The sequence below is a fragment of the Penaeus japonicus genome, unplaced genomic scaffold (assembly GCF_977035675.1).
Source record: "Penaeus japonicus unplaced genomic scaffold, GWHDUDI00000001_assembly GWHDUDI00000022, whole genome shotgun sequence".
In the NCBI taxonomy this organism is placed as follows: domain Eukaryota; kingdom Metazoa; phylum Arthropoda; class Malacostraca; order Decapoda; family Penaeidae; genus Penaeus; species Penaeus japonicus.
The window spans coordinates 10,128,816-10,141,315 of NW_028234424.1; the positions used below are offsets into that span (position 1 = coordinate 10,128,816).

At 31.6% G+C, this 12,500-nt stretch overlaps 2 protein-coding genes across 2 annotated transcripts in view; one reads left to right on the plus strand and one right to left on the minus strand.

Annotated features, from left to right (window-relative positions):
- The window catches only part of LOC122246773 (G kinase-anchoring protein 1-A), an 11,729-nt gene extending 8,741 nt beyond the window's left edge, over window positions 1-2,988 (plus strand). The window contains exons 5-7 of the mRNA XM_043005550.2: window positions 573-713; window positions 1,659-1,823; window positions 2,255-2,988. Coding sequence (XP_042861484.1) covers window positions 573-713; window positions 1,659-1,823; window positions 2,255-2,296 — 348 coding nt within the window. The 3' untranslated portion in view covers window positions 2,297-2,988. The remainder of the gene's footprint in view (window positions 1-572; window positions 714-1,658; window positions 1,824-2,254) is intronic.
- A 3,880-nt stretch (window positions 2,989-6,868) lies between these two features.
- LOC122246771 (transmembrane protein 169) overlaps window positions 6,869-12,500 on the minus strand; it is a 7,265-nt gene continuing 1,633 nt past the window's right edge. The window contains exons 3-5 of the mRNA XM_086549213.1: window positions 12,201-12,394; window positions 11,677-11,806; window positions 6,869-11,414 (exon numbers count right to left, since the gene is read on the minus strand). Coding sequence (XP_086405339.1) covers window positions 11,250-11,414; window positions 11,677-11,806; window positions 12,201-12,394 — 489 coding nt within the window. The 3' untranslated portion in view covers window positions 6,869-11,249. The remainder of the gene's footprint in view (window positions 11,415-11,676; window positions 11,807-12,200; window positions 12,395-12,500) is intronic.

Here is a 12,500-nt window from a genome sequence, read left to right on the forward strand (position 1 = left end):
TTTGGACATTCTAGGCTAGAAATCCCCCGTCGGGAATGGGTTAATATTTGGTGTTTATGCTTTGAGAATTGCAGAACAAGCATGATGTAGATTTAAAGAAACTTTTTTTTGTTTCTTTAATTAATCCATTGTGGATGGGGCGCCTAACAACACTAGGGCGGGCGGTCTGCAACACTAGCGGCACTGGCTATAAATTAGAGGGACGGGGAAAGTGTTTTCTCCGCCCTCTAGGTAGCGCAGACTAGCCCAACAATATTTTTTTCATAAATCCATCATAAAGTGTGGGTTTAGGCTGACTTTGGAACCCTGTAGCTCTGGAGCTAGTGCTGTTACAGCCATAATACTTCATGACTGTGTGTGCACTTTAACTGTCATCAGATCCCAATGTCACGTCATGTATGCATTGACACCTCTCTTTTAGGCCTAATTGGTGTCAACATGTATGTCATGACACCCGTACACAATGGGTTAAAAGTACAAAGTTTATGAGAGTGTTTACAGTAAAGTGTATTTAAAAAAAAAAAAAAGTAAAAATGTCATGCAAACATAACATTGTGCTTCTCCACCCTCAGTTTCACCAGGCCATGCGTGCATCTGAGTACGAAGCTGAGATAGAGAAGAGAGACTTTGAGATCCAAGCGCTGAGGCTAGAGGTTGAATCTTTGAAAAATGACCTTCAAATGGTGAAGAGTAGAAACAAGAAACTCTGTGAGGTGAGCTTTTCCTTGTTACCTGAACTGCAAGGTATGTGTGACAACTGCATTTTTGGAGATATGCATTGCCTTATTCATAGAAATTTGATGTTTTGTGGACGACTACTTATGCCAAGTGATTACACTCTACTGATTTTTTTTTTTTTTTATTATTCTTTTTTTTAATTCCTAGTTAATAGATAAGTTTCCCTTTTGGATGTAACACCTTTAAAAAAAATTATATTAGCATTTTTCCATCTTCATTATGGATTTCCCCTAAACTAGGCTGAAAAGAGCATATGACAATCTTAACAAGAGTCCTCTCAGAGACTGTTGATATCTATCTATGCTTATCAGTTGTTATCTGTGATGCCCTTTCACTTGGATTGGACATTTTCCACAGTGAACAAAGGACAATTGTGGGAAGAGATGGGGGGAAAAAAAACACAAAAAAATAGTTTGCTTGTTTTAAATATTGGTTCATTAATGCATTGAAAGGGTTAATTCATAAATTCAGTGTATAAATGATTAATTCATCTATATAACACCTAGCTTTATATGATTATGGAGAAAAAGGTGTATATATGAGAAAATTATTTGCAGAATGCAAGAGATGTAAATGATCCATTTCAATTAAACTTTCATAAGTATTACACATTATTTGTAATTCTAATAAAAATGAAACATCTCGGTTATATCTCTTGCATTATGAATTTATTCTCATTTCTACCTATTTTTACATCTTTTGCAATGAACTCTTTTCATCTTTCACATTATATAGTTATGTTTCACAAATATTGAAAGACATTTAAGAATAATCCTAATAGGCTCTAACAAATGTATATAAAATAGGGTTCTGTGTTATGCAAATGTAATGAGCAACATAACATAAATTAAAAAGACAAGTAATAGAATAAAGAAGTGTAAAAGAAATTGTGTGTTAAAAATGTTTTACACCATACACAGGTTATTTGTTCTGCTGAAATGAAAGCCAAGGCAGAACTTGTGGTAGAACTAGACAAGATGACAAAAGTACGAGAGGAACTCACCCAGGAAGTGGGAAGCCTTTCAGCCCAGCTGGAGCAAGAGAGATCCAAAGTCAACCAGCTTATGTTGGAAGTCAAAAAACAGGTGCAGCCAATATTTTGTGATTTGAAACAAATTATTCATGTACTCATATAAACAAATTTATGGTGCATTACATCATCAGTCTATGATTTCTTTATTTTTTATATGTATTTTAGTTTAGTTAATGTACCATAGATTTGCTCTTGAATTTTAAGCATCATGATGAAGTAAAGCCATCAGCAATTCTTTGTTACTGAGTATTCAAGAGTTATATACATGTAGTGTTTTGAAACTTTCTATTTAAGGAATTTTATAAGTTTACTTCGGCACGACGGTGTGTAACACAGGGTAATTAACTTTAAAGGTTGAGCGTAAAATAGAAATACATTACCTGACAATAAATGCTGACATTCTGAGTATTACTCAGACTTTTTTTTTTTTTTTTTCTTTCTTTCTTTTTTCCCGACTGCTCACAATCTACTTTGACTTTACAGGGTAAAAAGAAACAGTCAGCAGAACCAGCAGGCAAATCCTAAGGGATCATGAAGGATCTGTACACCATCTCGGCTTTGAAGAAAGAACTTGAAAATTTGTAATGCACTACTTCCAATAAATGATAAAAGAAAACTGATGTATTAAAACACGTGGTGATTATCAGAATTTTTGAAGATGTATGAGTACCATTGATAAGACTTCAGCAGATTTGAGTTTAAGGAGTACAAATAATAGTAAGAAGTAAAACTATATTTTCATCTGTTTTCATTATCATGTATGAACAGTTGCAACAAGAAAAAAATATTAGACTGAATTATTGAACTGATTGCTATGATTCTTTCTCACTAAATACGTTCTAAATCATATAGCTTTTTTGACACTTTTTTTTATAGTAGTGCATTTCTAGTTTCTAGTTATATTTGTTAAATACCTTTTATTCACAGTTGCCAATACTTTTGCCTTTACAAAATCAAATGGATATAGTCCTGTTTGATTTAATGATAAAATAATCAGATGGGTTGTTCTGCACAGTGGAAATGTGCAATTTTCATCCTGGAAGTTAGTGCATGCCTTGGTTTTAATGTTTGTTTTTGTTTTTATTCTCCCTTTATAAGGAAAATCACAATCATTCTTATGATCTTGAATCTGCTATTCTAAAACCTGTGATACTTGGAATATAGGAGACAAAAAGGTATAATGTCTGTCTACAGTCAAGTAAAACCAATCTAAATTACTTGTCTTTTTATTTTTCAGGAACCTATTAAATAACTGACATTTTTTCCCATGATTGTAAATCCATGATAAGGGCTTCATCCTTTTGGTTTTCACATCTGTCAGTGGATTCTGATCAAAATAATGCTTTGGTCTTGATGGGAAGAATTATGAAAATAATCAATGAATATCATGACATTTTCTAAGCATCAGAAAGTGAACCCATTCATGGTTCTGGAAAAATCAATGTGTCAACACTGCATCAAATCACTAGCTACCTATGTGGTACTATTGTATCAGCTGGCTAACTCATGGATAGGGTAATCTTCTGACTGGGGAACGTTGCCAGACACTTCCTTAAAAAGGTCTGTGAATCCCACTGACAGGTGCCTGAGTAGATCATGAAACACATTCTTCAGAATCTTTACTAGGTAAATTGAAATAATTTCTCCATTCATATGTCTTTATCTTACAAAGTAGTACAAAAATTCAAGGATACAAAAGGAGACAAATGTCCTTAAATATTAAATATAAAATAAAATAAAGCACTGCTCCAAAAATCAGCCACCAAACCCTTCATTCATCAAAGGAGTATTTTTATATATGAGAATGAGTGTTACACAAGCTTACAGACTTCATAAAAGGCCTGTGACTGAATATGGAACAAAAGGAATGCTGAGAAATTACTTTTGATATGTTTACAAGTATCCACATTTTCGTTTCTTCACAAAAATGTAATTCGTAAACTAATGCGTAAGTTAATTGTAGTATATTCAGAATAAAACTCATGGTCAGCTGAGATTACAAAGTCATACTGAACCTAAAAAGAAAAGGACCTCTGAAGAAAACTTGGCCTGCAAACCCAGCATTGAAATACACTAGTATCCTTTCTGACAATGTTACTTACAGTGTTTTACAGGTCAGACAAAGTTAATTACATATTTACTACACCTAGCACCACGTGAATAAATGCAAAAATATGTAAAACAATTCCACAGCATTTAGTTAAGCTTGTGGGATTCTGGCTTAAAGGCAATAGCATATAGTACAAAATCAACAATAGCTATCATCATGGAGACTACATTGGTTTTACATATAAACTCTAAGGTCAACAGTGACAACTTCCACAATGACTAGTTCAGAAGAAAAAGGTTAGGTAATCAAACTTAATATAAGTATTTGCTGGAGCCAATTTTCCCATCACTGACCTAGAATTTAAAAACAAATAATAAAAAAATAAAAAAAATAAAAAATAAAATAAAACCTAATAATCTACCCTTACAACACAGGTATGGGTATGGTATAATCATAATGCAAAAGTGTTCTGCAGCACTGACCTTCAGTGATTTAATTGAAAAGAAGATTGTGTATATATATATATATATATACACATATATATGCACATATACATACATATACACACATACATATATATACATATACATATACATATACATATACATATGTATATATATATGTATATATATATGTATATATAATATATATATATGTATGTATATATAATATATATATATGTATGTAAATATAATATATATATATGTATGTATATATAATATATATATATATATATATATATATATATTATATGTATATAATATATATATATATATATATATATAATATATATATATATATATATATATATATATATATATATATATATATATATTTTATATATATTATATATAATGAATGAAAAAGCAGGTACGCAAATAATTCCATTCTTTGGTCCAGCACAGGGTACCTTCTTTTACCATTTTATTACTAGATTTCTTTACTTTTCTCTGCTGGTTTTGGTTCATTCAGAATTCTCTTCACATACTATGAAAATGCAATTGACAGATTTTAATGATTTATAAAAAGCATAACTTTCTAGTGTATTCCTACATTGTGACAAATTTATAAAGTTTATGCTTTTTCATACTCATTTCTTGCATCACAAATATGAACCATTAAGTCTTCCACAACTCCTGTGGGAATACCATCAATGCCTAATACACATTTAGAGAATGTTTAGCACTGAAATTAAAACCAAGATATCAATATCATTTTATAAAAGAACTGATAACCATCACATTAATTGTTATATTTTTTATATCTTCAGGATTTTCTAATTCAATATGAGGGTAAGTAGCATTTTTTCCCTTGGCTTTAAACACAAAAACATACAATTATAAAATAAGTAGAGTTTGATCAAAGGGTTTCTTTCATACCCTTTTACATAACATGAGTATTTACAAATCTCAATAGCTGGCATCTTCCCAGAATACTCAACACCAATAGTAAGGAAACAATTATTGAAGAGAAAATTGCCTGTAACTAAATATTACCTTTTAAGCAATATCAACTTACAAGACCATTACAGACTAAAAGCTAGTTCACGGTTTTTCAAATTCTGACATCATAATGATGTGAGGTAGTGATGTAAGTAAAAGGTGAAGAAATTTATAAAGGATACTACTGCCTCATCATTTTCAAATAAATTCTAAGTTGGATGCATTAAAGCAGCTTGCATTTGCATGATATCCTTATGAAATAGACTGGTAGTATTCATTCTCATGTCTGTGACTATTTACTCTTAAGTTCAAATACCATTTACAAATCTACATGTATTGTATAAACCATCATGCACTATTGTCTTCTACATGAGCTATCTCTTAACACATTCTCCAATTCATCAGCACTTCTAGTAAATCAGAGTTCATTATTTATTTTAAAAGTTTCCTGCATCTTATGCCAAGCAGCTAAATGTGGAAGATTACTTGCATGCTTTTTACTACATATGACTTGAAGTTTTATAAAGTTTGTGATTACTAGCAAAAAACCCTGAAGTTTGTTGAAGATTAATACTCATCATTTCACCACTTGATTGCATTTGCATCTGCTACTAAAAGGCTGTAACCTATAACATACAGCATGTCTAGCAAGACAGTTGTGAGATATTAAAAATATACTAGGAGTTACTGCTAAATATCAAGTCTGCGGCACTGGGATGGAAGAGCTACTTCAAGAATATTTTCCCAGATTCCTTTGTATAACAACCCAAAATTCCTCATGATTTGTAGACACTGCTGATGAATAGACTGCAGTCATTCTTTAAAAAAGTTTATTTTCATTAGATAAAAAAAACAATTGTGTTGAGCAAGATTGTGAGTCAGTAACTAGAGCATTTACATGGGTACAAATATGACATTTCTTTATCTTTGCTATTTCCTCTGCAAAACCATCTATTAATGTTCAAAATAATAATAAGGCTAATTGACAACATTCTGAAGGGTCCACTATAATAATTACCACTCATAACATTAATTAAAATGAGAATTCGACGAATGGCTCTGTCACTTTCTGCCATTCATAATCAATAAGTAAATATGGATGGAAATGAAATATGATCCAGAAGCATATCTAATGTTAAATACTCTGGAATAGATAGTCTGGAACTCATTTTCTAAACAGACTTTGGACACCTCTTTCTCTCTTTATTTCCTTAATCAAAATAACAAAGTGCGGCAAAGGTATAATCAGTTGATCAACTTAATGCCATGACATGATACAAAATAAAAATTACCAATAATTTCTACACTAAACACTCCTCTCTGTTCTAAGCAGTTAATTCTGTTCCACTTTATCTTCCATCAACTCTTTCTCAATTAACAAATTGTTGATGACAATTATACAGAGCATCATATATAATACTGTATTGGTAATATTGGAAAAATTCAGAGAAGAACAAGAATTCAGATAACAAAATCTATACTGCTCAAGCAAAAATAAACAGAAATAAGTTGCAAATGAAAGGTTAAATCAAGATGCAGCAAATTTGTCAAATAAAACTAATATGTCACCTCTAATTTGGTTGGTTGAAAAATAAAAGAAAAAAGAGAAGAGTCACAATATGTTTTCAAGATTATGTTAAAAGAAAAAAACAAAAATGCAATTAAGGTAATGAAATATAGTATTATAATCCTGGATGTCCATAAAATTCCAAATATCTCTAATTAATTGGTGGTACAAAGAGAGGCAGCCAGATCGGACATAGAGGATTAAGAAAATTATTTCAGTTCAAATTACTGTCTGCTTAGGAGTATTTCACAGACTCCACTCCAAATTCCTCCCTCCTTTCATTCTTTTCTTTTCTTTTCTATTCTTTTATGAGACACCTATTTCAGGACAATGGGCAAAGCTCTACATGTCTGTGTAGTTGTACAAAATATGGGCACAGGATTTATTTGGTGCTTTTAGTTTTAAACATTATATAACTGTGCACCCAGTGTTCAGGTAAACAATTTTTTATGCACTGATGCCTTTACAGGAAAATGTGAGTAAGAAAAGAAAATGCAATTCAAGAGTGTTAGAAAATGTATACATGTATAACAAAAAATAGAATATTAATAATAATAAACAGCATCAGATTATGTGACCAATGAATAAAGGAAATAACAATGTTGCTATTCATAGCTGTAACCTTTTTACAATACATTCATTAACATCCCTATACAAGAAAAAAAAAGTTTCAAAAGTGAGCCAAAGGAAAACACTGAATGATGCATGTTACAGAAGAAAATACATATCTTACATGTAACAGATTATTATATATACAACTTGGATACACTGAATAAGTCATCATTACTTGCATAAACTGGCCATATCTACTATATGTTCACATTCTATAGTTATATAATGCAGTGTTAAAGATACTGCATGTATGAAACTATTTCCAACATCCACACACATATATTGCAATAAAACAATGACAAAGAGTCTCTTGTATCATTATGTAACAAACCATGTGATATGCCACAGGACTTCTCAGTTTTACACTGAGTTAACAAATTCCCAGGACTGGACATTCCTAGTGATCCTGTTAAACCCACTGTCATTATTTTCCCATGTTCTTGCAAACGAGTATTTGCATCTGCTATTATTGTGTTGAGGGGATAAACAGTCGTTGTAAATACATTCTTAAACCAGAGGGTCATTTTTGTGATCATTCATTAGATTTTGGATCTTAGAGATACAGCGAAAGTCACCTGGAACACTTTAAGCAATTTCCTTAAATTTTCAACGAATGCTTTAAGAAAAAAAGAAAAAGAAAAAAGAAAGAAAAAAAAAAATCCACTCACTAAACTCCTTTAACTGGTAAAAAGTACCCTTTCTTGCAATAAGTTAGTGTAATTAGGATGAGTTTATGGAAACTGATATTTCATACTTTTTTCATAATGGAAATTTCCACAAGAGAATACAAACATGAAGGGCCAGCCATAGATCTTCTATTAACTCAAGGCATAAATTTTCAAATAATTGTTTACTTAAATTATACACTAAAGTGACAAAATTCAATATTTAGTTTTAAAAAATTTTAATTTGACAAAAATAATAATTACAATATATATTCAAAGTAAATTAATATGCTTATTGAATATCAAAAGCAAGTACCCTCCTATAAAAATGTACAAGAATAAGTCAGAAAGTTCCCAAAACAGCAGCCACAGTAAAAGGCACGAAATTTAATTAACACTAAGTTGCAAAACATTTAGATCAAAATTAGAACCAACACTATCGACACAATGAATGTTTGGATACTGTCTAGATAAAATTTGAAAGTCTGAATGACTGCTTCACTCTTTAAAACCACAAACAGCTGATTGCTACCTTTCGCCAGCTTCTAGTATAAATGTAAAGTAAGCTTTGGTTCCTGGGTGAGGCTACAGACTTTCATATACATTGGTAGTGTGAGTGGTATTTGCTTCCATTAATCTGTTTATATTTCTCTTTCCAATACTATTGACCTGAACTTATATGGAAAAAACACTGCTTGTCATAAAAATGAATCTGAGTATGCCTGAGTAGACCTACACATCTAACATTAATGATTCAAGCTGGTTCTAGTTTAAAACAAAATGCAGCTCAACTTGGCATTTATTAAATCACTGTGGCTACTTGTTTCAATTTTTTTAGATTGATTACTGTGTTAGTATCACTTCCTAGTATAGCCAAAATACAAAACTGAAGTATTGTCAATTTTCCTTTTGTAATCCTAGTTTCAAAACATGGTACAGTGTACCTGAATTGCAAGTACATATATCAACTTTATTTAATTGACGAATGAAAGACAATATACTTATACCCATCTTTAAACAGTTCTTATTGTCTTCCATCTAAATTTCCTCTTAGATGATAGATAACTATATCAGATATCCACTTGGCATTATTTCTATATCTATTTATCATAATCTATATCTATTTATCATAATAAACATAAATCCATTCAAGTATCACTTAATCCATATCATATATGCAAGAAATAAAAGTGTCTTTTCTACATACCTTACTTTCATAAAAGTAAAAAGGGGTGAAACACATGCAAATTGTTCATCATGGATTTGAGTTACAAATCTGGCACTACTGTCTGGCTATTTTTTCTAGTCTAGGCTATTATCAAGTCTGTCAGACAATGCAATACAATTGGATTACTCATCAGATGAAGTTAAGCTTTATTGTAGACCTATGAATTCTCTACAAAATACTGGGCAAGAGACAGAAGTCAGATAGCAGGACCTTTAGTATAAATATGCTTATGAGCCATGAAGCTTCATAGGTTTATGAAGAGGAAGCCAATCTCAGGTACTATTAAGAAGGTAAACCCCAGCTCCTCCTCAATTACTACAAATTTTCTACATACACCTTCTAGGTAGAGCACTAAATACACTTCAAGATGTTAACTTTCAACTTGGTAACCCTAAAATCTACCAAGGCATCTTTAAATAATATAAAAATTATGTTATCTGCATCCTGCTTTTCTTTCAGTTCATCAGTCAAACATTTTTACACACTCTAAGGTACTCCGTCAATATAGGGATCCTTTTGCCTACATTCTATATAAAAAAAAGTTCTCAACTGCATCCTTACACATGCACTTTCTAAAGTTTCATCTTCAGAATCTCACACGTGAAAATCAAATAACTGAAATACATATAATGGGATAGAAGTATTAGTAAATAATAGGAAAGAAATGGAATCAAATGTATACCATCAAAAGCACATAACAATTTTCCTGCTACAAAACATGAGTCAGTTCATCATAATACTGACTTACAACCATTTTAGCACAAGGTCTTTTGAAGAGCTAATGCGCCAATGATAAGGAGCACAGACCTTATAGCAACACAATTTTATATATAAAAAACACGTTCCCTTTAGGGGTAAAAGACAAATTTGTGGACAACTTTTACATTCATCAGAACTTAAAACCATCATATATGACTGAGATTCATTATTTTCTTATATGAAAGATATAACATATTCTTAAATGACACATCTCCTTTATATAAATATAATGTCCAGAGAAAAGTACATGATACTCTATGATCAAAGTTTCTGAAATTATATCTCCTTTAAATAAAATGAAAAGGATGTTAAATAAAAAGAAGAAAATAAAATACTATACTCAGACCTTATGGTAAATTGTATACCAGTTTGATCACATGAAATTCAACTGCAAGGAATAAAAATTTTCACTATATTTTCCCCTGTCCAAGTTGCCATTACCAACTGACTAGAACTTGATTCTCTAATCATAATTCACATTAATCAATTTATTAATTAAAACACATGAGTATTTGTTGTAGTTCTATGAGACTTCACAGACAATTTACATACCAAAAAAAAATTCAACTTAGCAGTATATCTAATTACAAATGATCCTTCAAACCATCTGAACAATATAAAAATGCCATGAAATCATGACAACATAAACCATTTTGAAATAAACAGAGGGCTAGTACATAGGTGTGAGTGCACTAGTCACTGTAGTATTACCTTTCAAAATCATCTTGGTAAATACTACTGTAACAGAAAAATATCACAATAGAACATATTCATATAAAACAATATAGAAAATAGATCTAATATATAAAGAAAATTCTAAACAAATTCAACAAAAAGGAATGCACAAGTTTCACAGATTAACACAGAAATTGTTGGGGGTATAATATGAGCATCAGAAATACTTTTCAGAAGTATATATCTAATTACAGAAATATTCACATTCTTATCAGCTGCAAAGAATACAATGATATCCCTTAAAATTATAATTCAAAGTATCAAAATATCCTACTTTTCAGTAATGTATTGAACTCTAGTTAACAAGATATACACCTCAATCCTAAAATGTGGTGATTAAATAAAAAAAAGGAAATAAAGAAAAAAAAGAGAGAAAAAAGAAAGAAAATCACATGTTACAGCCACTGCCACAACCGAGACTTACACAGTGCCCTCGCGGACTTTCGTGTGGAGAGGTTCAGTCATGAGAACAACAGTCTCATAAGGTGCACACTCCTCAACATGCAGGAGTGAGCACAACCAGCCATAAAACCCTTTCTCTGGATCACTCACCTCACACCACCAGGAGTCATATGATATGGAGATCTGAAAATAACAAGGGAATTCAAAAATAAATATTAATGAGGTTATCAAGAAGAAGAAGATATCAACAAGACATACCTTGTCAAAAATGCTTTGATTTAGCCTCCCATAATAATAAAACTTGCTGAAACAAAAAGCTTGTGAAGGCTCTTTACACAAAAAAGGAAGATCTGACAACTACAAATTAGGATCCACAAGTCTAATTGGGACAATCTTTCCAATGAGGATTATCTTTCTACCATACTTCTGTGATATGTTGACTTACCTGAACACAAGCAGCATAAATGCCTAAGCCCAGAGTAAAGACAATTATCAGGAATGGATACAGTAATATGAGCAGCGGTGGGAGCGTAATCTTGGGAAGGCATCGAGCTTCTGTAACCCTTGTCAACATGCTGTAGGGTAAATTACCATAGTAAAAAATAATTCTATGGGCCTCTAAATATGTAGAAGCATTAAAGCTGTGTATAACTACCAGGAAGCAGTAAATACGTCTATTCTTATAAATCATAGAAAAATATTTTTACAAGAACCATCAAAATCCACTGCTTAAATACAGCTTCTTGAAAATACAACCACAACATACCAACAAAGGACACATATAAAAAAAAGAAGTTCTCTCTCTTTGTCTCTCTCTCTCTTTTCTGAAGCGTATTGACTGATTTTATCATTCTCACACAAATATTACGTTCCATTAACCTCAAAAGAGTCTACTTTATTTAACATCTACAGGCCTACACTTTATAGCTTCCTGATCTGTCCAACAAAAAGCAAGGCAAAGATACTGACCTATACCATGTGAGGGTTCCAAGGTAAAATGAATAAGCCCCAGACACCAGGAAGACAAATGGGAAGCAGAAGATAGAGAGGAGGGTTATGTGTAACCCGTACCGCGCGGAGCAGGAATGCTTGGGTTTATCAGGACCCAAAGTCTGCGTAATAGAAGCCTCCAGATCCTCCAGCTCTTCCCGAGACAGATTTACCTGTTGATTGGGAAAAAAGAATGCTATCAAGAAATAAATTTCATAATAATCATATCTGTTTAAAATATCATGGAAGAACAAGAATCCAACCAAATTCTATTGCGGC